This window comes from Dermacentor variabilis, chromosome 7 (genome assembly GCF_050947875.1).
Source record: "Dermacentor variabilis isolate Ectoservices chromosome 7, ASM5094787v1, whole genome shotgun sequence".
In the NCBI taxonomy this organism is placed as follows: Eukaryota; Metazoa; Arthropoda; class Arachnida; order Ixodida; family Ixodidae; genus Dermacentor; species Dermacentor variabilis.
In genome coordinates, this window is record NC_134574.1 from 100,888,763 (window position 1) to 100,913,838 (window position 25,076).

General features: G+C 45.0%; 1 protein-coding gene across 1 annotated transcript in view; it reads left to right on the plus strand.

Moving 5' to 3' along the window:
• Positions 1-25,076, plus strand: part of Rat1 (5'-3' exoribonuclease 2 Rat1) — a 129,047-nt gene that overhangs the window by 50,443 nt on the left and 53,528 nt on the right. The window contains exons 19-29 of the mRNA XM_075698882.1: positions 3,881-3,965; positions 4,063-4,113; positions 7,491-7,598; positions 9,663-9,752; positions 12,762-12,834; positions 15,817-15,900; positions 16,232-16,335; positions 17,087-17,166; positions 21,102-21,158; positions 21,285-21,353; positions 23,587-23,715. Of these exons, the coding sequence (XP_075554997.1) occupies positions 3,881-3,965; positions 4,063-4,113; positions 7,491-7,598; positions 9,663-9,752; positions 12,762-12,834; positions 15,817-15,900; positions 16,232-16,335; positions 17,087-17,166; positions 21,102-21,158; positions 21,285-21,353; positions 23,587-23,715 (930 nt within the window). The remainder of the gene's footprint in view (positions 1-3,880; positions 3,966-4,062; positions 4,114-7,490; positions 7,599-9,662; positions 9,753-12,761; positions 12,835-15,816; positions 15,901-16,231; positions 16,336-17,086; positions 17,167-21,101; positions 21,159-21,284; positions 21,354-23,586; positions 23,716-25,076) is intronic.

Below are 25,076 nucleotides of genomic sequence, written 5' to 3' on the forward strand. Positions count from 1 at the left end.
AATGCTCCCACCTAGTAGAATGCTCCTACGTAGTAAATAGCAGCTTGCTGATACAGTCAAATCATTTAATAACGAAGTTGCATTTGATACGAAAATACAGTAAAACCTCGTTAAACCGTACCCGCTTAAACAGTAGTTTCGTTTTAAAAGTTGTAAAGTCAAATCCCCGACTCAGCGGCCATTGAACATAATGTGTTTTGTATCCGCATAAACCGTAGCAGCTTAATGCGTACGCATCGGTTAAGACGTAGCATTTCCACTTTTTGTCGCGCAAACACAGCGGTGCGTCATCTCCATCGGGCGGTCCGGCAGAACAACAAGCCTCAGAGATCGGAACAACGACCTCTAAGCGCCCTGTGTGTTTGTGCGTGAAGCCACATCAATATCAACATCATTTCGACGCTGTGTCAAAGTTGGTTCTTTATTCTATCGCCATGCCAGAGAGCATTGTGGCGTCATGCAAGCGAGGACTCGCGTCATGCCGAAGCTCGGATAAAAAAGATGCTGGGTGCTCAGCATAGAAGAAAAATTAGACATCGTCTGTTCTATCGAACGTGGAATGAAGTCTGCGCTGGCACGCGACAGGGATCTGCCGTTGACTACAGTGTGTGGCATTTGGAATGCGAAGGAGTTACTCGGCAGCACTGCTGCGACCGCGAGGAGATGTCGGCCACGAGGTCAGACTTTTTGCCATCGTTGCCTCTGTTGTTGCCGAAGTGTCGACTATCGACAGTGATGAAAGCGGACAGCACGGGCGATTCAGGCCCGACAGTGGCAGTAGCTGCTCGTTACGTCAGCCTCATGAGTGCAATTGTCACGACGAGAACAGGGGTGCAATAGCGTAACTCTATTCCAAACGAAAAGTATTTCAAATTGTGGCACCCGACAATGAAAAAGGCGCCCCGGGACTTCTGCAGCATTACTGCACGCGTGCACGGAGAATACGTAACGCCAACGAGGAATCTTCCGTGCGAGTGTTTGCCGAGAAGAGGGGGCTGGCTGAAAAGCTGGCACGCAGCTTCAGTATAAGTTTGAGGCCTCTGTCGTCGTGCTAGGCCGCCGCGGCATCAAACGAAAATAACACTTTTGTCGCGTGAAGTGAATAAATACTGCATGTTTCTTTCCCCTTTCATCGCACTCTCTCTTAGTTCCGTTTTCGACAGGTAAGTGGGCGAGCTAATTTGTTTAAACAGTAGAACCGTTTAGTACATGCTTTCTCCGAGCTCCGGCTAACTACGGTTTGATGATGTTTCACTGTACCTTGATTCTATCTGGTATTCATTATAGGCATATATTTGTCACGTTACGATAGTAGTGAGATAGTTTTTAGATTCACTTTATTATATTAATGTTTGTTATTTTAAGGTTTGACTGTATCATTGAAAAGCATGCAATTTGTATATCCAGCCAGCGGTTGTCTTAGTAGCCAAGAACTTTGAGGCAAATCAACCAGCTTGAAAACCCTGAGGACTGCTTTGCGACCTATGGAAAGAAGAATCATACACATAGTATTAATAAAATAAAGAACAGTGGGGGCTACAGTGGTGGTTCTCGAAACATTTAGTTGTCGAGGGCTTACTGACCTATTGACAAATCGCGCTTGAGCCTGTTGGATTTTATTTTGTTTCTGATGAAACTCAGTTGCATCGAAAGAAGCATCAAATTGGTTGTTTGCAGTGGTCGAAAGCATTTCATCAGCGGTCAGGAAGACACTCTAGGATATTTAGAGAAAGCACTCTAGTATATTAGAAGTTGCCAGGGCACACCTTTCCAGTGATGGGTCAGTAAGTTCTATAGTTACGTCCCAGGAACACGCGGTTTAGCCGTTGGTATAGTTCAAGATGCCGAGTCGGTAACATCTGTCCCTTTCTCATTTTCTGTTTGAAACACTAACATGGCAAATGCAACTTTGTGTGGGCAGGTTGTTTGAAATGGCTTCGCCAAGTGTCTTGTCCATGGTGGCACTCATCGGGGGTGCACCTCGAGGGATCCCAGCAAATGCCCTTGGAGTTCTCTACAGGATGCTCTGATGTCCCCAGACTGCAATTTGAAGAATGCTGGATATAAGAACGACAGCAAGTTGATGGTGTTGAAGCGAAAATAATGAAGTGGACATAAGAGAGTGGTTTGAGGAATGCGTAATTGACGGTGCGGTACAGTCAAACTGCAGTGTACCAACGTGGATTTAACGAGTTATCATATATAGTAGAACCTCGTTCATACATTTTGGAAAAAACCGCTGGAGAAAACTTACTAGCCGGAAAAACGTACAGTCCGAAGTAACTAAAAAAATTTGACAGACTTGACTGTCGTTGACATCTATGTAATGCGAAGTGTCGCGCTGATCGTTTCGGCACAAGACTCTGACACGCCTCGAGCTTGGGGTGCTCCGGCAGCCTAAGACATGTTTGGTTGTTTTTCTATTGCGTGGTGTTTTAAGAGGGTGACGCCAGACGCTGTTGAAGCAGAATGTGATGCCCACATCGTGCCGCCTGCAGCAGGGAACGGCCGCACGTTTGGACTACTGCCTACTAAAAGCGTGCAGTACACCAACATTGGCACTGCACACCGCGTGTTATAAAACAGATAGTTCGTGAACATGCTTATCGCAGCAGGTTTTGTGGTGATCGCTGTGAATGCGGTGTGCGACGACCCGGGCGACGACCTGGGTGGAGATCTGCTGGTACCGGAATAACGAACTGTCAGCCATTTTCACGCGAGACAGGTAGCTATATACATATAGTGTTTTGTTCTTGATTGCGCGTGCCTTGTGCCTTTTCTGGTTCGCATGGAATCTGGCGGCTGTGAAACGTATCATACGGTCACAGTTTGCTGACATACTGAACATTGCTGCCGAAAAATCGTGTTTTCTGGGAACGTTTGAACCAGTAAACAATGAGCGGAACTCTGTTGGGTCATTCTCTGTGTTCTCGACTGCGAGCGTTGGCGCCGGGAAAACGTACACAACGGGAACGTATCAACGAAGTTCTACTGTATAGGAAAATTGAGCAAGTCGAAAATTCGCAAATATTGTTTTAGCAATATAAGTGTGTATGCTTATGACAAATACCAGGTATAACAAAGACATTTTCGTGTCAGATGTTACCTGCTGTGGTGGCTTAGCAGCTATGGTGCTGCGCTGCTAAGCACGAGGTTGCAGGACCAGATCTTGGCGGTGGCAGTCACATTTCGATGGGGGCGAAATGCAAAAAACATCCATGTCCTGTACATTGAGGGCATGTTAAAGATCCCCTGGTGGTCAAACGTAATTCTGAGTCCCCCACTATGGCATGCTTCATAATCAAATTGGGGTTTTGGCATGTAAAACCCCAAAATTCAATTGAGTGTAAGACGTTACTTTGTTATAATGCAGTTCGTCTATACTCATACTGATTAGAATGACAGCTGGGGTAGTAGCTCAGTAGTTGTAGTGTTCTGCTGCCGAGCTCAAAGGTCACGGGTTCAATTCCTGTCCACAGCAGCTGTGTTGCGATAAGGGCAGAATGCAAAAACTTTAGGTGTCGTACTTTGGGTGTACATTAAAGAACCCCAGGTGATCCAAATGTCCAGGAGCATCAAACACGCAGTCATTAATTGGTTGCACATTGCTTTGGCATACTAAAACCCAGCAATCTAAAATCAGTGAATTAGCTATTGATAGTTAACAAGTTAGATACCAACAGAACGCAAAAAAGTAGTATAGCATCATTTGGAGTGACAAGGCATGTTTAGTTAACATAGGATAGGAGAAGTAAGAAATCATAGAGAGAGGGCATTGCCCCGCAAGAGGGTGATTGATGTCGTGATGATTGTGATTGTGGTTGTTTTCACGGCATGCTAGTAAAAACCTGCTTCGTTACTGTCGCTCGTTCCATTGCAGACTTTGGGAAGATGGCTGGAGGGAACGTTACTATGTTTCCAAGTTTGACATTGGGCCCGACAACATAGCCTTTCGACATGATGTGGCAAGTTCTTGTATTCTTTGACCGCATTTATTTTCGTTTTTTCTGTTCTCCCAACAATCAAGTATGTCTGTATAACGTGCGGTTGTTGTTAGTGCAGGCTTCTGCCTACGTTGAAGGACTCTGCTGGGTTCTTCGCTACTACTACCAGGCAAGTGAACCGCGACTGTATGTGTCTGGTCATTCGGTGTCTTTTGCCCTATACAAGTTTTCATGCCCTTCAAACGTGAAGCAGTATGTACACTGTAGGCTAGCAATAAGTGGAGGAAAGGGCAGCGACAAGGTGTACTTGTGCGCGTCACTTCTTGCAGCAAGGCTGCATAAGAGTCGCATAGTGGTTTTCAGGTGGCAGCGGCAATGTGTTGCGGCGTGGTCATTATCAAGCATCGGCCAGAGAACAGTCAGCAGTGCAACCTGCAACGTAGCCACAGTATGATCAGGCGGTCAGAGCATGTGACCGGACAGCGCTGTCAGTAAAGCTGCCATAGCACACAGGTGCATGTGCCGGATGTACTGGAGAGTGTAAAAGTGCCAAGATTAGATAGAGGGAGGCATCTCAAATCAGTAAGACGTAGCCAACAAATTACACTGTGTGTAGTGAAGCGCTTGCAAAGTATTGAGTAGATTTCAGGGCTGTGGCATGCTTGAGAGAGAGAGAGAGGAAATAAGACATGAAATGCAGAGAGGTTAACCAGGGCAACTGCCTGGTAAGCTACTCTGCTATGGGAGGTGGTGTAAGAGCTGAAAAAATTAGAAAAAGAAGCGATGGCATGGAGAGAATCAGTCCACAAAAGTTATGAGGAAGGCAACTGCCAAGTACGGTTTTGTATTCAGTGCCGATGCTTTTAAAAAACACACTAGCACGTTTAGAGCAACTCAGGCCGATATTGGTTGTGGCCAGGGATCCAAGAATTCCGTTTTCCCTATGGGGGTGGTTGTCAAGCTTGTCACCTGTAGTGCAGAGCGCTTTTCTTCTTGCACTGAAATGAGGACAGTAACGCAGATGGTCCACCGGCTCACTTAGAGCAGCAAAACCAGCACACACACCCATTGTGTAACCAAACCGTGTATGTGAGCGCACGCAAGAAAACTCGATTGTTGTGTGCCCGTCAGAAAAACCAACCGAATCAGAAACTTGCATTAATCCTTGGTTCCGTCAATAATGAGGGGCAATCAGTTTTTGCAAGCCAAGTCACGAGAAAAGGAATGCAGGCATGGTAGCTTCGATCGTGTACAGCGGCATGGTTTGTATATACCAGTGTGCGCCTGTGAATGGATGTAATCTCACCCCTGTGAGCAGTGACCCTTTGAAAGATTAAAAACCGGATAGACATCAGTCTTTAGGAGCGCAACAAATGCAAACAGCCCACGAGACGAAACCAAAACGAACTGCTGTGGGCCTTCGCATGCGTGAGTGGTTGCTGAAATCTGGCGTGAGAAAGCCGAGGAATCAAAACCAAGAGACTAGAAAGAAAAAAAAAAAGATTCATTGTATCCGAACAGGGTGGCAGCACTTGCTGGGCAACAAATAGGTGAAAATTTAGCTTTTTTTTTTTTCAAACATACAGAAGGCACAGTAATTATACAGTATTGACCATTTAGGACTTGTTCACGGTGCCGTATACAGTAGAACCTCGTTGATAAGTTCCCGTTATATATGTTTTCCCGGTGCCAATGTTCGCAATCGAGAACACAAAAAATTACCCAATAGAATTGTGCTCGCTTTTACTGGTTCATACGTTCCCGGAAAACACGGTTTCTCGGCACCAACATTCAGTAAGTCGCCAGGCTGCAACTGTATGATACGTTTTCCGGCTGCTAAATCCCATGTGGACAAGAAAATTCGCGAGGTGCGCGCGATTGAGAACAGCATATAGCTGCGTGTCATGGCAGCTTCACCGCAATACTCGCCCGCTCGCCTCGTGGAAACGCCGGCGCGCACTCTGGGATCGTCACACGCGGCATTCATAGCTATCATCGTTAATCCTATTGTGATAAGCATCTGCGCCTATCTCTTGCACAGTGCGTGGCACCGCGGAAAGCGTAGCGCACGCTTTTAATAGGCGATAGCCAAAATGTGCCACTGGTCCCTGCTGTAGACTGCGATCGTATACGCTTTCCAGCCACTAGATTCCATGTGAATAAGAAAAGGCGCGAGGCGTGTGCAACCGGGAACAGCAGCCGCCCGTCTCACATGAAAGCGACAGCGCGTGTAGTTTTTTATTCCAGTCCCAGCAAGTCTTCGCACGGGTGGTCGCACGCCGCATTCACAGCTATCGCTGCAAAACCTATTGTGATAAGCATTTTCACCCATGTGTTTTACAGCGCGTGGTGCGCAGTGCCATTGGTAGCATACTGCACGCTTTTCGTCGCTGTTCCGTGCTGTAGGCGGCGCCATGTTGACACGTTTCACTTCGGCGGCGTTCAGCGGCGCCCACCAAGCTCGATTTTGCCTCGGTTTTCCGTCGCCCTTTTGAAACGCCACGCAATAGGAAAACAAGAAAACGCGTCTTGAGCCGCTGGAACACTAGCAGTTTGACATACATCGGCTTCTCGTGCCGCAACGATCCACGCGACACTTCGCATTACGTAGATATCAACAGTGCTTCAATCTGTCAGATTTTTTGGTTACTTTGGATCATACATTTTCCCAGTTAGTACGTTTTTTTCTCGCAGTTTCTTCCAGAACGTATGAACGAGGTTTTGCTGGATTTATGGCATTGACCCTCAAAGGGTTAAAGAGTTGCAGTAAGCTTTGAACCTGAAAGGGTTAGCTCCTTGTTTATGAAGACCCTTTGTACAGTCAGAAGCACCCGAAATCCGCTCATTTCATGTCGTATAAGCAGCCCGACCCCTGTTCCTGTTTTTTACCATGGCTTCTGCCAACCAACGAAGGTCCCCTATTGTGTGAAACCATGCAACCATGCTCTGAGCATTTTTTTTTTCTTTTTTCATGTTTTAGTTGCTTTTGAGCACTCTTTGACAGAGCAAGGGCAACCAGCTGGCAGTTGCTAAAAAATGCGATTCATGGGTTATGTCAACAAGTCAAACAGTTTCTTATAAATGGTGTAAATTGATAACATACATGAATCATTGAATGCATGGTAATGAATGATAACTTAAAAATTAAGAACTTATCAAATGATATGTCAGCTGAATAGTCAAAGAGCCTTATGCAAGCCTTTTCGCTTTATTTCTTTTCACTGCCTCTATGGGAAGCTACATGAAGTTCTTCAGACTGTGAAGTTGCTGAAGAGGCAGCTTGCACTTATTCAAGCAATTTGAAAGGGAACACCCGATTCGACTTAAGAGGCAATAGTCGATAAGCACACATGCCCTGCATAAAAGCGTTTAGTGAGACTAAATATTCAATGGGAAAGCTGCCTGTTAAATGTTAACACGTCGTGCTAGAATTCACGCTTCACAAGTAGTCATTTAAAAACGAATTTAGTGTTTTGACTTACGTTGCTCACTACGGTACATTGTGTTTGCTAAAAGCCATCTGTCATCCCCTGGGCTTCTCTGCAGGGCTGCGCATCCTGGAAGTGGTTCTTCCCATATCATTACGCACCATTTGCATCTGACTTCATCAACGTCGGCGACCTCAAGATCGAGTTTGAACGAGGAACTCAGCCCGTGAGTAGTGCTCCCCTTTGTACACTGCCACCATTAGTTCCACTGATGCAGTCAACTTGCCTTCATTCTAATTCCCGGGGAGCACAGATATTAATTTGGATTATTCAGCACACTCCAGCATGGTGCATTGGCTAATTTTAACTAAGTTTCTATGTCCCAAAACCACAATTTGATTATGAGACAGAAACCCATAGCCAATGCACCACGCGCCACAGCAGCTAAGTGGCTATGGCGTTGCCCTGCTGAGCTCGAGGTCGTGGGTTTCGACTCCCGAACTTGCTGGCCGCATTTCAATGGCAGCCGAATGCAGAAACACTCATGTGCTTAGGTATGAGTGCATGTTAAAGAACTCCAGGTGGTCAAAATTAATCTAGAGCGACGAGAGATTGATGTAATAGTTCTGCGGAAACCCACGAGGTGGAGAGAATGAATTAATAAAGGGAAAATTAGATATCCACTCGTTCGTAGCAATTCCTATAAAGGAAACCCATACGGGTTCCTTGAAAGAAAAGCCTCACAGTTGAAGAAAAATTCGTCCTGGTCTGGCCCTCGAACCTGAGACCACCACCTTTCCGGGTCAGCCGCTCTACCATCTGAGCCAACCAGGCAGCTAGCAGATGGCAGGGCGAAGTCGAATTTGTCAACAACACGAAGCAAAGGCGTTTGATGTGATAGTTCTGCGGGTGGATGAGTTTGACGTAATAGTTTGTAGAATTTGCTACGAACGAGTGGATGTCTGATTTTCCCTTTATTAATTACTTCTCTCCACCTCTACCAAATCGAGCCTCATCATGGGCGTTCAGAGTTCCCGAAACTTTAGTTAGTAAGCGAATGTTTAAAAGTTTATACGGCTGATAAAACTGCTATCCTTACTTTTCGTATAGCTGTCTATTAATTTGCTATCGTAATTGATGCTTTGCCTTTTGGGTGAAACTGCAACTTTTTTTATTTATCGAAACTTCAGTGTATTGGGAGTATTAAATGAGAGGAAGTTGTATTCCTGTATGAAAGAATTTGGTGCGCGGTTGTGTAAAGGTGATGGCAAGCGGGTGCGCGTTAAGGTCGCGGGCATTTTTTAAATTTTTTTTAGTAACTGAAAACGGGTGTGTGTTACAATCGAGGGCACGTTAGAATCAAGTAAGTACGGTATGTGCCACGTGTGATTCCTTGTTTTTTCATCATCTTTGATCATCTTTAGTGTTACAAAAATGAGAGTGCCAACATGGCGGTATGCTTGGGGTTGCCACTTTTTTCACTCAGATTTTCCTCTAGAGTTAGTCTAATAATTCTGTTCCTTCACAAAAACGGGCTCTGTAGCCATTTTGTGATGGCATTGATGCTGCGTCTGACAGCTCTGTTGACAGGCACCGCAAACGCGGTTTTGGTTTCGTATGTAGTTGCAATGAGCAGGCAATTTTTGTACCCATTTTCTCTGAAAAAAGGTGCACATTAGATTCAGGTAACTACGGTAAATGACTTGCGGTGACAATATTGTCATTTCATCGTACAAGTTACCGCACACAATAAGATTGCAATGCCTTTGAGTATGCATATCGCTATATCTAGCTCCTGTTCAGCGAGTATCACTCAGCATGCATTGTTTTTTATTTCTAGTGATAATGAACACCCATTCTAATAGTACATGTGCGCAGACACCAGTACCAGATTTTCCGCTGGTATTGCTACTACAAACCCAGTGTGATTCTCACATGAGCCATGTTTTGCTGTGCTTGCTGCACTAAATGAATAAGTTTGAACTACCTTAAGGTCTTATTTAACTCCAGCGGCTTCAAAATCAACTCGAAACATAGCAGGCTGTCCAGAAATTTGAAATGGGCTTGAGTTAACCGGGATTCGAAATTGTATCATAGTTCGAACTATTGTGGGTTGGCTGTAATTTCATGCTGATAGCTGCGTCTTGGCAATTTGTGTATTTGTTCTTCAAAAGTGTCTGTGCTTTTTAATATTCATGCAAGAAAGAAACACGTATTGCCCTTTCTTTTTGTTTCCTAGTAGTAGCAAAGTGTAATGGGAATGTTTTACCCTCCTCTCGTGTCATGACAGTTCAAGCCCATGGAACAGCTGATGAGTGTGTTCCCGGCAGCCAGCAAGCAGCACCTGCCCACGCCATGGGCTGATCTCATGGATGATCCGGTGAGTGTTCTTGGTGTACAGCTCCAGCACACTTGGTACCACACACGTCGCCAAGCTTTCTAGGCTTTTCAATGTATGCCTGATGGATAGCACTTGCACATATGCGCCATCTGTGCAACATGCCCAACGCATTGGTGGAAGTTGTGAGAGGGAAAATTGTCGTCCACGCGATTGTAGAATGAAGTTACTGAGCAAACTCGTATGGCTTACACAGAAAAGAAAGTTAAAATAAAATTTTGACCTGGTCTGTCGATTTACCTGGATATTCATCCTGGACCAACGTTTTTCAGGGGTGTTGGTTCCTTAGGCATTGGTCCTAGACTGAACCTGCAAACTTGGACAAAACTTTCCTTCAGCTGTGAAGTTTTCTTTTCTGTGAAACCCATTTAGGTTTCCTTTGTAGCTTCGAGCTAAAATAAAGTGGATGACAAATTTTCCTTTTGTAAACGGTCCTCCACCTTGCGGGCTTCCACCAAACTGAATTGACATGTGTGCAGATTATGTTGAGGTCTGTTTTACGAAGTCTACTTTACGATAACTGTCAGGCACTGTTGATGAACACTGCAGCAGTTTGTTCTAGAAAAACTACTCTGAAAATTCAGTTGAGTCTTTATTTCATTAATGTTGAATTCCAATGGCGGAGTCTGAGCAAATTTTTCTACTCGTTTCGGAGCAAGTTTGTTCCAATGGCAGAGTGAGGGTGGGAGTAAGGTGGTTCCAGTGAGAGAGTCGGAGGGGATGCAGAGCGGGAGTCAGTCCATGGAGTAGATAAAGATGCTCCGCCAAAATCGTCGGAGTGGACCAGAACTCTGCGTGACGTATTTCCTTTACCACGTTTGTCTGCTGGGAGGCGTCACCGGTCACGACTCGAGAGGAAGCAAAAGCTGCTGCACGCTTGGCGAGATATCCATTCTGCACTTTAAAAAAAAACAGGTGAACGGCACTGAAGAGACAAGTGACCGGTGCGGTGGTGCTGGGAGCAAACAGCGGAAGGAAATGACAACACGCAAGGTATCCTGGGCAACTCGGTGATAGAACTTCCACTTCCGCCTTGCTCCGGCGGCGCAGGTTGTGTTCCACTTGCGGATCTGGAGAAGTTGCTCTGCGCCAGCGTCGAATGCTCGCTCGCAGAGTCCGCCGGCTGCTCCGACTCCGCCATTGGAATTCAACATAAGTTTCTCCACATTTCGAGCTTTCAGCTCCAAGGGTTTTTGTCTCTCTCTTGTTAAGCTGCTCCACACAGGGATTTGCTGCTCCAAAAATGACTCCCCCTCACCTGTTAACCAGTTCGGAATTCATATTTTTCTGCTCCGAAACTATAAGGTTTTCCAATTCCAAGAAGTGCTTTGAAAGTTGTTCTTACTGTCGCACCCCACCCGTGTGCTTTTGGGAAAAAATACACATGGTTTCTCTTGTTGATATTTGATGACAAGTCCTCCCTGCACGGCGTAGAAGAAAAGACTTCTCTCTATTATAAAGAAAGAGAGAAAAACAGCTACAGCGGTTTGTCATAGAGATTGCCAGTCACTCGTACAGCCACATTCTCATTCACTGTTATCCTAGCAGCCAGTCACCAGACCTAGCACACCTCCCTCATAACTTGCCCATGCTTGCTTCACTGTTCTTTCAGTGTCTCAACATCAGGTAATGCACTTGATTGGTAGATTTCGCTCCAGAACGAGTAGATACCTACCGAAAATGTTGTGGTTTTGTTTTGTTGTTTGCAAATATTTTGTTGTTTACAACAGCAAAAGCCTTAGTATCAGTGTTCATGGGGAAGACCTGTTGACACCACTTTCAGTGTTACCCAAGTGCTTCTCCATGATGCCACACAGCTTAGTGACGACTTGCTTTAGGTGGGTTAACTGCTTACTGAAAGAAAAAAAAAATCAAACTGGGGAGGCCTTCAGAAATAAACAGTGAGGTCGTGCAGCTGCTCTTGCGAATGTTTTGTGTTTGGAAGATATGCAGGGCTGATTCTTGGAACGCTTTCAGGGATGCCTTTTACTTTTGTGTGATGCGTGCACCAGCAGCGATGGACTCGTTCCTCTGCTCGTTCGTCCTATCACTGCTCCCAGGAAGTGATCAGATGAGATCACGGCCTCTGAAATTATGAAAAAGGCTGTCTGTAAACCATCTGCTGTATCGGTTGCAGTGGCTCAGGGGCTATGGCATTTTGCTGCTGAGCACAAGGTTGCGGGTTCCATTCCCAGCCTCCTCAGATGCACTCTGATGGAGAAGCGCTCATGTAGCACTTAAATTTAGATGTGCATTAAAGAACCCCCCAATGGTTGAAACTACCTGTTGTAGGTAGCCCAGTGGCTATGGCGGTGTGCTGTCAAGCTGGAGGTTGCTGGTTCAATCCTGGCCTTGGTGGCTGCATTTTGATGGGGACGAATCCAAAACACTTATGTACCATGGGTTGGGTGCAAGGTGCATTAATAGGAGTCCCCCCCACTATGGCATGCCTCATAATAAAATCGTAGTTTTGGCACATCAGAACCTCAGAATTGAATGTACCTTTTTTTAGTAGTAGAACTTAACTAGAACTCCCTCGCTGCGCCTTCCCCCATAACCCATTGTGCAGTTTCAGGACATTAAACCCCATAATTTGATTTGATCTTTTTGTTCCGACGCCAACAGGTGTGAAAAAAAAAGCTTGCTCTTCAACATACAGTATTCTCCACTCAAATTAGCAACACTTTTCTTCCCCCTCCCCCTCCCCCTGAAAATGTTCCGAAAAGATAACTGGGCCAGTTTGCTGACCTGTTGATTTTGTTTATTGTTAGCATCTTGCTCATAATTTGTTTGAGGTTCCTTTGTCTTGTAAGGGGCATAGTGTGTTGGGAAAGGGAGGGCTATAGTGTGTGTGTGTTGTGTTTGATGTTTGCTGTGTGTGTTCTCTTCTACTTCCCTTCTTCCCCCTGCCGTGTCCTTCTCACTGCCCCCCTTACCTCTGTGGCGCCGGCAGCCTGTGGTGACAAAATTTTGCCTGCCTTGCTCCCTCAGGACTCACCCATCATTGACTTCTACCCGACCGACTTTAAGATTGACCTGAACGGCAAGAAGTATGCCTGGCAAGGTGGGCAGTGCCGTGTTCTTCACATCTGTCTTTTCATGGGTCCTTTCCTCAGCTGCTGAAGTGCTTTCTGCAGAGTTGGCTGTTATAGACCAATCTCAGTTGAGCTCAATTTTTAAAAGAGTACTGCTATAATATTTTCGACTCTTAATTTGTACCATTAAATGTGGATGCAGGACCTCGAAATCCTGGAAGAAATGCTGGCAGCAGCACCTCTATCCAGTGCCTTCACCAGATGTCAGATTGTATTGATGGTGAAGAGCCAGACAGTGCCAAACTGAGTCGCGAATGTAAATCTTTATTGGGCAAGCTTGTACCCAGAAGGACGTGTACTCGAAGCACAACTATTTCGGCAAGCACAGTTGTCAGCCGTCAAAACCCGATCTGTGGATCGAGTGTGTCGGCTTTTATATACGTGTCTCATCGTGCATTCTACCATTATCGCTGATACTCACATACGTTCCAGAATGCATAAGTGGGTCCATTGTTAAAGGGAACACAACATTAGGAGAGTATGAGCAAATTTCTCTGTGTGGGAAATCCGTAAACGTCCAACATTTCGGCAGATGACAGGCGAATGAAAAACGTGGCTCTTCTCTCTCCATCTGCATGGCGAGCATTTCTATATGCAACTTAGTGGCTTGCATGTTCCCTTTAACAGTAGACCTATCCGTGCATCGCTAGTCATTTTGTACATGAAATCTGATTGGATGAAATTCTTTCGCTGCAGAATTGGTATGAACATACGGGAACGTTCATATACACGTGGACGCCTCTTGTGCCGAGTGATAACTGTAACAGTGGTTAAGCAGTGAGAAACAGTGACCGGAAATAAAATAAACAATGTATGTACAATGTCAATGTATAATAGTTTCTTAGATCCAGTTTCGGTTTTGTTTCGCGGAAGGTGTCTATGTCATGGTGCAGACGGTGGTTACGTGAGAACCTAATGTTGTCCTGTTTTGACGCTCTCTCAGCTCGCTCAGTTGTCTCCTATGCTGCTACATGGGCAGCTCACAACGAGTAGCAGCATGCAATGTGATGGAGCGAGCAGCAGTGAGAACCAAAACATTGCGATGTCCGGCTCTCGCATGACCGCCTTCTGCATTGTGACATCATGACTCAGACACCTCCCAAAAAACAGAACTGAAATTGACTGTAGAAAAGCTATTATATTAAAATATTTTGGGCATGCTGAGGCTTGCCAGTATATTTTGTACAGTTTAGAGGTCTAGTGCAATACGGCTTCAACTGGGGTTAGTTGGTATGACATCGTTCTGTTTACTGCGCTATATTAACGCGATAGCGTTAAGGAGCTCGTGTCGCAGAAAAGCCGGTGTCGTCGGCGTCGGCGTCCGCGGCGTTGGTCGTGAGCGATAAATCACGGCAGGCACTTCATAAATAAAAAGCAACTTCCAAGATGGGCTGGGTGGGAATCGAACCAGGTTCTCCGGAGTGTGAGACAGAGACGTTACCACTGAGCCACGAGTTCGATGCTTCAAAGCGGTACAAAAGCGCCTCTAGTGAACGCGGTGTTGCTTTAGAAACGAGCTGTTTCTAAGGCTCAGGCGCGCGTCGCTTGCTCAGGCACACATTTCTTTGTCGCGCCGAACGCTGCGTTGCTCGACGCTCACCGCGTCCGATGCGGAGCGCGTAGTCGCTGCGCCGTAGCCCATTGTCTTACACCCCTTGGCGGGTCGACGGGAACGCTGTCGCGTTCCACTCTTGAAGGCGAAGCTTAAGCGTCCTCCAATTTTTGTTACACAAAGGACAAAAACTGACATGCATGTGTGCAATTGTGCATGCGTGTGTGTCACTTTATTTTTTTGTCCAGGTAATAAAATGAGGCCTAGGACCTTCAATTAACGGGGGAAAAAAAACGAAAAGTCAGAAATACTTTAGTGCTTTAATTTTTGATGCGAAAACATACAATGGCTCATTGAGTGAAAAAGCCGGCATCTGTAAAAGTGAAACTGTACCTAAATTCCTGTTGGCCGCGACACCATAGAGCAGCGTGGGCAAAAGGCAACGCATGCTGTCGCAGTAGCACGCCTGGTATTGCGTGAATGAGAGAGGGCATCGCTGTGACCCAGGTCACCCTCGCTCTCACTGTCGGAGGCCTGTGTTATCCGCACGTCCCTTGTCTGCGCAAGCTCTCGCCTGCATTCTGACCGCACCTTGGTAAAGCCAAATCAAAACACGCAAAGCATGTCAACGCGCTCGCTTGCCTGTGAGGAGTTCGTAAGTCGAAGGACCACTCAGCGTCGTTCAGTTGGACATTAATTCTTTTGCATTCACAACTCTTACAAAAATACTTAGGTGTACTCCAACATTTTCTTTTGTTTTCATTTTTCTTTTTCCTTTCTTTTTTTTCACATCTGAATCTTTGCCAAAACACCCGAGTCTCCCTCCTTGTTTTATTTGGATATGATTTAGCCTGGTATCAGCTTGGCAGGGGCAGGCCTTGACCCACCCACTTTTATTCCTGCATGTGAATTTGTAATTTCTTTTTTTTTTCTAGGAATGTTTCAGCTACTAGATGTGCTATGGTTGATGAGACTCTGAAATACCATATATATATACCCGTGTAAGAAACACACTTCTTTTTCCCCAATGTACCGAAGCAAAGTTAGGGGGTGTGTTCATCATGCGGGGTAAATTTCATGGACACCATTTTCGGACCTTATTCCCCAACGTTAAGACGCAACTAAGGGTGAAAAAACGTTTTAGGACAGAAAAGAGCGTCACTTTCAACTAGTTTATTGAAAGCAGACAGGATCATATTTATAGGCGAAGCTAGTCAAGTGCGTACACACATTTGCGCACGATACTCAAACAAGTTTGCATCATTATCCAATCATACAGTGCAGAAACTGTAGTTCAGTGTTACATAATGCCACAGATGTATCGCTGACATAGATGTCATGTTTGATTGATGGCTATCTGGATTACTGATTTTTTCTTTCCTTTTTCTTTTTCCAACAGGTGTGGCATTGCTGCCTTTTGTAGATGAGAAGCGACTGCTTGAGACGGTGCAGACTGTCTACCCTCACCTTACTGAAGATGAAAGTGAGTATTGGTCTGATGTAGGTGGGATTTTATTCACTTGAATCTGCGGCATTTTGGTTCGAGTAGTACCTACTCAAGTACCCTGTAAATAATGCAAGTACTTTGTACAGAGTATTGGCAACTTATTACATATGGTACACCCTCTGTGCTAATTTGCCAGTTCTGATGACAGCAGTGCCATGGCACTGCTCAAGCCACAGCAAAGAGCTCAAGCCAGAGCCAACTTGGGATAAAAATTTGGATATAGTAGTTCCTTTCTTTAGTCTTCTGTTGCACTTTTTGTGCGCACTTCGGCATGGCGTAACTGTACTTCACGTCTTGTGCCACGCAGAGAAGCGCAACACACGAGGGGACGACGTCTTCTACGTGCGCAAGGGTCACCGCGGCTACAGCTATCTCCTGGGCCTCTACGAAGCTTGCAAGGACTACAACATGGTGAGGGAGTGCTTCCCCTCAAAACTACAAGTTGTCATTCTGTAATCTTAAAACTTCTTACTTTCAAAGTAATGTATATTTATTTATGTGTGCAATGGATTCGCTCGCCTCGGGAATACAACCCCCACACAGTGTCAGTCAAGAATGACTTTTTAAAATATGTTTTCCCCCTGAACACTGTAGCTGCCGAGCGAAAGTTTGGTGCTGTCAGATTTCGTCTGGGTCGTTAACTGGCGATGACAGTCACACAGGTCGCTGAGTGCCATCTATCGAACGTGAAATAAGCTATCCTGTGCACGGCAGCAAACTTACCCTACTCATCAATGTGCATGCAAACACGCCGTTGAGTTTCAACCCAGGTTGTAGGAAGAATTTGTCAATTACATCAGCCTCACTGTGATCTGCTAGCCTCTTGATTATCTCGCATGATAGAGTGATTGCCCAGGAAAAGCTTTGACCCCAAGTTCAATCGTTCAACTAGGGCTGAAAGATTTTTCCTCAACAGTGAACCTTAATGAGAAAACTGTACAGGTTTCATGATATGCTTCATGCTGCTGTCAGGTTGATGACCATTTTTCCCTTTTATGGAACTTCCTCGACCTTGCGCATTTCTGCAGACTGATTTGCAATTGAAAAGCAGCTGAAAAAGTTAGGTACATACTGTTGCATATGAACTAGCTCAACTTCAGATGCTGTTGCATTGTTGTTTCGCCTTGTGTAAATATGTAACACAAGCAACAATGTGCCTCAGGAGTTTGACCTGGAGCCCAAGTACTTTGGTGGAGTTGGCGGGAAAATTCTGCTGAGCCACATTGCAGTCGGACCTGGAGAGTGAGTAGCATTCTTTTCCAAGCGTTATTTGGCTCCTAGTGCTCATGTTGATCATTGCCAAATCTTGTTCAATATACATTCAATGTTCGTTATAATGACATGTGGTAATCCAGCGAGAAAAGTTTGTTGTATCTAAGGCTGTGTGAATACTTGAATATTTGATTTCGAATCGAATGGTGAATGTTCGAATCATTCGATTCACGAATTGAATATCTAATATTTGATTTCACGAATAATCAATGTGTCAAATATCGGTACCTTCAGTGAATGACCCGACCGTGGTTGGTGCCTTGAAGTCCACAGCGTTCTCACGGTGCGTGACTTCTGTCGGTACATGATTCATCCAGGTCAACAGTATCGATCAGAACTATTAATGTGATGTGGAGTACTGAGGGAAGGGGCATATGGAAAGCATGAGAGCACATGCGAAGATTGGTCTGATTAGCCACGAGAAGACACCCTGATTACTTCAAATACGTGAATGCAGTGTTCACACACAGATTTGTGCATTTAAGAGTTCTCTACCCACATGCAAGAACACACGAAATTGGTACGCATGCTCACAGCACTTGCCGGCCGGTTGACCGCGGACCCCAATGCTGCTTCAGTGGCTGTCAATCTGACTCATAGCATGATTTCACGACCGATCACTGATGAGCCACCCATAGGAACATATAGCGACGAGATTTCACAACAGTTTGCAGCCCATTGTCACATCGGGCGGCAATGATTTTTCGTCACGGCCACACCATTTACCACACGGTCTAGACTATTAGACCTAAGAGGAACTGCGTCGATGGGTGTTGGTGACTAAAGTTATGGTTACCAAATCAGTAGATCTATTCACAGTGTTCACATTACCCTCAGTAAGTGAACAAGCCGCCTTGGAAATGAAATAGAGTGCATGAGATGACTGTTGCATGTTCACGGCCGCCATCTTTGTGAAGTACCGTACGGTGGGCCCTTGTTCCGGACACCGTTCATAGGGACACAGCGGTCTCTTTACGTAGCTTCGAGCGACCTGTCTCAAGACGATCTTTGGATTTGCATGGTGGGCTCGAGAATATTATGTGACAGAGCGCTGACCTGCGGCTGTGGACGAAAAACCATGGGCTTCCCGATTTGAGAACTTTTTACCGTTGGCACCAACCTTGGTTAACGCGATCGGTGCTGATGACCACGCGGAGTGCTGTCGAGTGACGGGATCCACATTCCCTGCTTTTGTCTGTCTCACAGATGGGCCTTATTATGAGGTGACGATAACCCACACAATCCATCTGCCTTAAAGATGGAAAAAAGACCTTTCTGTTTTTTGGAACAAAACTGGAAAGCAATACAGTCAACGTCCGAAAAAACGAATGCATGTCTTTTACTGCCCCCAAGAAGTCAAATTGCCGCACCCTCGTCCGAAGTAGCTCTGAATGCCTGCCAGTACACTTATTAGGCGTATCGGTGCTCGTACTGTGATAGGAGACGGTGGGTACACGCATGCATAATTAAGGAATACATACAGTGACAGTTGCCCCTTTCCCACTCTTGGCACGCTTCGCCGCAATACTTCGCGTATGCTTCACTGCGTAACACTGCTGTATTGATGCGAAAGTGACTTTTGGAAACTGGCGTTGTGCAACGCATCATGCTTCCCGGGCTTCCAAGACATTGACGAGGATTACAAAGGCAGAGTAGGCGCCATTGCTAACAGCAGTGAATTGGTTCAATGGAAAACACGGCACTGAACAGAAAGACGCTTGGTAGTGAACGTCGAAGTACCTAGGCCTATCGTTGCCGTCCGTGGTGGTGGATATGGCTGCCAGCGGATCTGCGTGCGAGAGCTCCGGTTAGAGAAGGCGAGATAATAAAAAATGGCGGCAATGGTGGACACGATTAATGCCGTTTCAGACCTGACCTGCAGTCATAGTAAAAAGTCCAAAAAATTGGATGAAGGTTTTTTTTTTTTTTTTACGACCGAAATTTCATACGTTCTTATACACTACTGACTCTGTGGGTACATGGTGGTGCCGTGAAGGCGTCCGAATTATGGGGCATGTCCGGAAAATCGGTCATTCACTGTACATTCTAAGCAATAGAAGATTGCCATTGTAAGCACAGTATGGCCCGCTATTAAACTGAAAACCCCATTGGTATTTAGCACAACTTCGCTATTTCATCAGCTTCAGAGAGAAAGAAGCGCTTAACTCTGGCAGAAATTCCGTTTATAATAAAAAAAATATTTTCTAGACCATCGTATACGAACTGAGTTGTTATTATTGCTGGCATACTAATTTGGGGTTTCCTTTAATAAGAGTAAGAGCATACTATGCACCTCTATTCATAGGTACCTATGTTACTAATAACTAGCTAGATTTTTGTGAAGTAATGTAATTAGCCTCCTGAGCATGTGCAGCACTGTGTTTCTTGCACCAAATTTGGAAGCAGAAATGTTTGTGTTACATTTTCTGATATTCGATGTTCTGTTTAATATTTCATTATTGATTCGATTTCAATCCGAAATCTACTATTCAGTATGTGCACATCCCTAGTTATATTCAAAGTCCATTTTATCCAAAATTAGTGTCGCGGTATGTGGTGAAATGGTGAAACTTCTTAGATACTGCTATCTAAAGCGTAAGCAATTGCAAAAACAATAACAACATTGAAATTAGAATAAATAACTCCTAGATAAATGGATTTATGCAGTAATCATACAACTATGTATGTGGCATAGCGTCTTCCTGTCTGCCGTTTTCCGGACACTGATTGCTGGCAGCAGGCAGGTTCCCCATTTTATAGCACATATGCACCTGTACAAAGGCAAGATTATTATTAGATTATTATTACTGGCAAGATAGCCAGTAATAGAAAAAATTGGCAGGCATCACCAATTTTCTTTAGTGCGACCTCATTTATTGCGACAGCAGCAGCTTGTCACAACAGACATCATCATCTTCTCAAGCACTTCGTTTGTTGTGTACACAATTATGTCTCCATCTGCTACAATACTGCCTTCTCTTGTCTAAGAAATACATGCAGAGGTGCCGCCACTGTCGGAGCCGTATGGCACAGATACTTGCACAAATTACCACCCTTGTAAACTGCGCTAAAGCACAAAAGTTGGTGCATGAGCCCGAGTTTGGTACCTAGTGGGGACGATAGCGGGCAATTTGAAAGCGAACCTTTCTTAATGGACCTTCCCAGACTTTGTAACTGTGGCTCCCGTGCACTTCTGTCTCACCGGATAGTTCACACATAGAAAATAAAAATAATTTTGTATCCACTGGTAGGATTGAACCTGTCTCCCAACTCAACGACCCAATGCACTATTGCGCTGTATCGCCTTTCTGGCCCTGTGGGTACTAAACAAATAAATAAATAGGCCGCAATCATGCGCACACTTCCCTCGTGCCAGTGCCAAACAGCTCTCCAAGATAATGGGTGCATGCGCCATGTCGCATAGCTTGCTAGCGCGAGAGAACCGCTTTGCATAGATTACAACATGTGTATTGGATTTGCCTCATTTTTTATTCACCATAGGGCGAGGTAGGGTGTCATGTTGACAACAGGATAATGAGAGCGATGGCAGCAGCATGATAATGATGGCATAGCGACAGCGCTGTAGCGCCAAAGGTGAGACAGGCCCAGTATATGCAGCTTTAAGTATTTAGCTGCTGTCATAGTAGAAAGAGCACAAGGACATATATTTTGTTGCTGCTTTTCAGAGCTAAGTCTCCTGAAAGCAAACACATTTGTAGGACCCCTTTCGTATTCATCATAGAGGGAGCCTATTGTACAGAATTTTTGCTGGACGCACAAATAGGAATGGCGGTAATTAATATGGACGCTCATAAACGGATGTATATTTTCTTCAACTGTATTAATCGGTAAAATAGAAGTCTCTTGCCTGGGTGAAATGACTGTGATCCTGCTGTGCTTTTCAGTGATGTGCGGTCAGTCATCCCAGGCTTGGATGATATCCCTGGCAACATGGTCGTTTGGTAGGTTTCTCTCCTATACCGATATATGTATCATGAAGCTCTTTCTCTGATATGTGTGTTTCTCCTTTTAAAACTCACTTGTCCTCTCTCTCGCTCTTTCTTTTTCTTCTTTTTTGCATCACACAGCGTCCGCTTCAGGGATCCCAAGTACGCTGACGACTTTGTGTTCCCAGCCAAGCGCCTTCCTGGAGCAACGTAAGTGGCCACGACTTCTGCTTTTTCCCCGATTGCATTTGGGTGATTGAAGAATATTGGCAGCTTTGCAAGCCTCCTATATAGTGGCATTAAGCATAGTTTCTCACAGTTTATTCAGGGAGAATTGGCTCTGTGATGCTGTTGTATGCATGAAATATTATGTAAGAGGACCTTTTATTAAAACGTAAGAGCTCATGCTCGATTGTGCAGTTATATCAATCTGAACCATCCTAGTCAGCTGCTAAATTTGAAGGTGAGATGAGAACGTCTACACTGTGGGTCGGTTTCTTTCATCTGTTTTTCTTTTCTTCGTTTACTTCTTTGGCTGTTTGCGAGTAAACATTATTAGAAGATGCATTGCGGGGGAACCGATACTTTTTATAAAGACCTTATTCCAAGAAAGGTTTACATGTGAGCTCTCACTATGTTTTAGGCCGAGCCACACTTGAGACAAGCCAAACTGCTCATATATTGACACTCTCGTAAAGCTTGTATAAACATGGGTGCCATATTTGGCTCTAGGTGACATTTTGAGAATCTTTGTGGCATTAATTGCAAACATTGAGTCAATCTAGACTGATAAATTGCCCTTTCAATCTTCAGTGTGTTTATTTTGGGCCGGGAAGTGACTTGGTATCAGCAACTGAAAACATTCCACAGTCCTGCAACCTAAATGACCCATAGCATGCCGCAAGCAAAATCAAAAGGCAATTTTTTTTTTTGAGGCGGAAGTTTTAAGTGGGTTCATACCCCCCAATGGTCTTAAACATGCGGCATGCAGTACAAAACATCATGCGAGCTCACCTCGCGCAGACGCACGCTCGTGCCACTGCTCTCGCATTCGTTGTTTACCACAGCTGGCTCCGACGCCACTCATTATGCCAAAAGAAAAGGCAGAGTTAATTCAGACAGAGTCAATTCGGGCACTCAAGCCCCTGACTTTTGGTAGGAGTTGAACCCTCATGCTTATGTGGAAGTTGAAGCCACAACGTTTGGTGTTAAGGCGAAGTTAATTAATGGTCTGGTAATTACTATAGAGTGAATTAAGGCAATCGAACCCGCGACCCTTGGCAGAAGAAAGCAAACAACGCATTCGAATGAGAATGTCAAATAATTTAATGAATGTCTCTTCAGTGCACAGGCTTTCACCTTCACCCTCTTTGGTGTACGCTAAAGTGACTGTCAAGTTTCTTCCTCTTCCTTCTTTTTTTTTTTCTTGTTCTTTCTTTACTGACAAGCACATGGAAGCCAACTGATAAAGAATGAAAGCATAGAGGAAATCGGCTCCATTCACAGCCATAGAGGCTGAGGGTCTCTACATAAGTGGCGCTGGCTGACGCTACCAGAGCCTCATCAATGCAAATACTACACAGATATTAAGTAAGAGGGATGGGGGCACGGCCACCGCTGCACCTCAACTGGTGGGACATTACACGCTTCGTGCGGAAGTTGCAGGTTTGACTCCCATTGGCCACAAGTTGTCTTTTCTTCCACTTTCATTTCCTTTCTCCCCTTCATTTCCACATTTCAAGTAAAAAACACAGTTCATTTCTCCTATGCTTTCTTTGGCTTCGTTCTCTGTTGACTCAGTATGGTCCTCAGAGGCCACGCTCAGTCATGCACTGTTGCCTGTTTTGAGTCTGATATCTGCACAGAGAGGGCACCATTCTCCTTAAGGAGCACCAGCAACATGTTAAGGAAGCAGCACCAGTGAGTTCATTAGTTGGAAAGTTCGATAAAGTTAACCGCATTTTGCTTTCATGTTAGAATGCAACGTAATTAACTTGTTTTATTATCAGTGGCCAACTCTGATTTACCAATTACAAACGGAAGATGCATCCTCAAAGTGTGAGGTGAAATGCATTGCTGTGCCAGTTAACATTTTGCCAGACTTGCATGACTTTTCTTTAGTGTAGACTAAAGAAACTTATTCAGCTGCATATCAGTGTGAAAATAGGCACTGTATGTGGAAAGCCTATTCAATTTCTTAGAGCCAGCGCAGCTTCCTTAGAAAGTGAAGTGGTGTAGTTGCTGGTTAATTAATTCCCACCTACTGCAATAGCCTAACGTGACCTTAACACTTGTACACAGGGTCATATATTTTGAGCCTCCTCCGAAGAACGGAGGGCGTAGAACGCAAGTAATAAGCTCTCTGCTCTTCTTTCATAGCCCAGTGGGAGCCCTTCTTGACTGAGTATCGTGTTTGTGCATCCTTTTTATTTCGAAAAAACAGAGAACCACAGCGTGTGCTTAAACCAGGAGACCTCTCTCAAGAGGAAAGCCGCAACTGGCGCCCACAAATTGGTATGGCTCCAAGGCGACACATAGCATCTCTGGGCAACTCTGGACACCGCATGATTGGGTGAGTTGGGGATTGTGGGCATGTTAAAGTGCTTAATAGGGAGCTTTAGTTTTTGCGGACCCAAAATTGGGTACTGCTGGGCCTACAAAAGAATACAAAAAGGTATTCGAAGAGCACAAACAGGGTGTGGGGCTTTGGGTGTGCAAAGATGCTAGGGTGCACTATTTTAAAACTCCCCATGGAGGTGTATTTTTTTTTTTTTTTTACTACTGACGAGTGTAGTCATCACTGGAATTTGTACCAGTTTAGTTACGATGACAAGTATAGTGGTCATGGTGCCATGTCTCTGGAAATCTGTGGGAATTTCAGCACACTTTTCATCATTTCCTTTATTACGGAAAGGATTAAAGAGTGTCTGACCAGATTTGCGCATTGCAAACAGATTAGCACGGTATGGAGATCATAAGCTCACGATTGTGTCTATGAACTATCTCACTGTTGTACGTTGCGAATTAGCAGCAACTGCAATCTCAAAAGCTTGCATGTCCTTCTTGCGGGAGCCATAATCCTCGCCACCATGATAACATCACACGCATGGTGCGGGCACCACACAAATAGCCTACAACAGCACAGAACTGGGGTGGCATTTTTACGTGAATATGACACATGGCGCATCGCATCGTGATTCTAGTGCATCACATTCATATAAATGGGGGTGATGCACTCAGAAGAGGGCAGTTCAAGATGGGGAGGGTAGTTCAAGACGGGGTAAGCCATCTTGTGCGGTGCATATAAACACTGGCATATCACATAGGAGAGCGGCAGCTTTGCTGTGTGCTTGTCTGCCTTAATGCAAATCGCTGGAAACAGGCTCCAACTTGTTTTGTACAAAGAGGAATGTTCCAAATGTAAACGCTGTCGCATAGTAATTACTGTGATGCATGGAAAAATGCGGCGCACTGCTGTCGCATTCATGTAAACGCGGCTTGGTGGGTTCCCGTGTGATGCTAAGTTCACAAAACTGTGTTTGGAAATGAACCACGCAGCAAGGAAAGTTTGGAGAAAATGAAAACGGAGGGTGGACCCTCCACTCCCATATGGAAGAAGCAAGAGAGGACTGTTGCCTTCAGACCCAGGTCACTATAACTAAAGAGAGCCTTTGTGAGTGAGAGGGTAGCTTAGCTTCTCGCATTGTGTCCATCGTGGTCCCTCAAAATTTTATGTCTATTTACGCTGCTATTATTTACGCTGCTATTACGCTGCCTATAGTGCATGACCGAAATTCCCAGCAGGGTGTGGTGAGAGGCCCTTTAAGGCAACAGAGCTCTAGCACCCATGTAGTCGGCTACAAGAGATGAATTCAGCCATAAGGCAGTACTGGAATTGGACAGTAGTCCGATTCGTCCAATTCCAGTACCTGC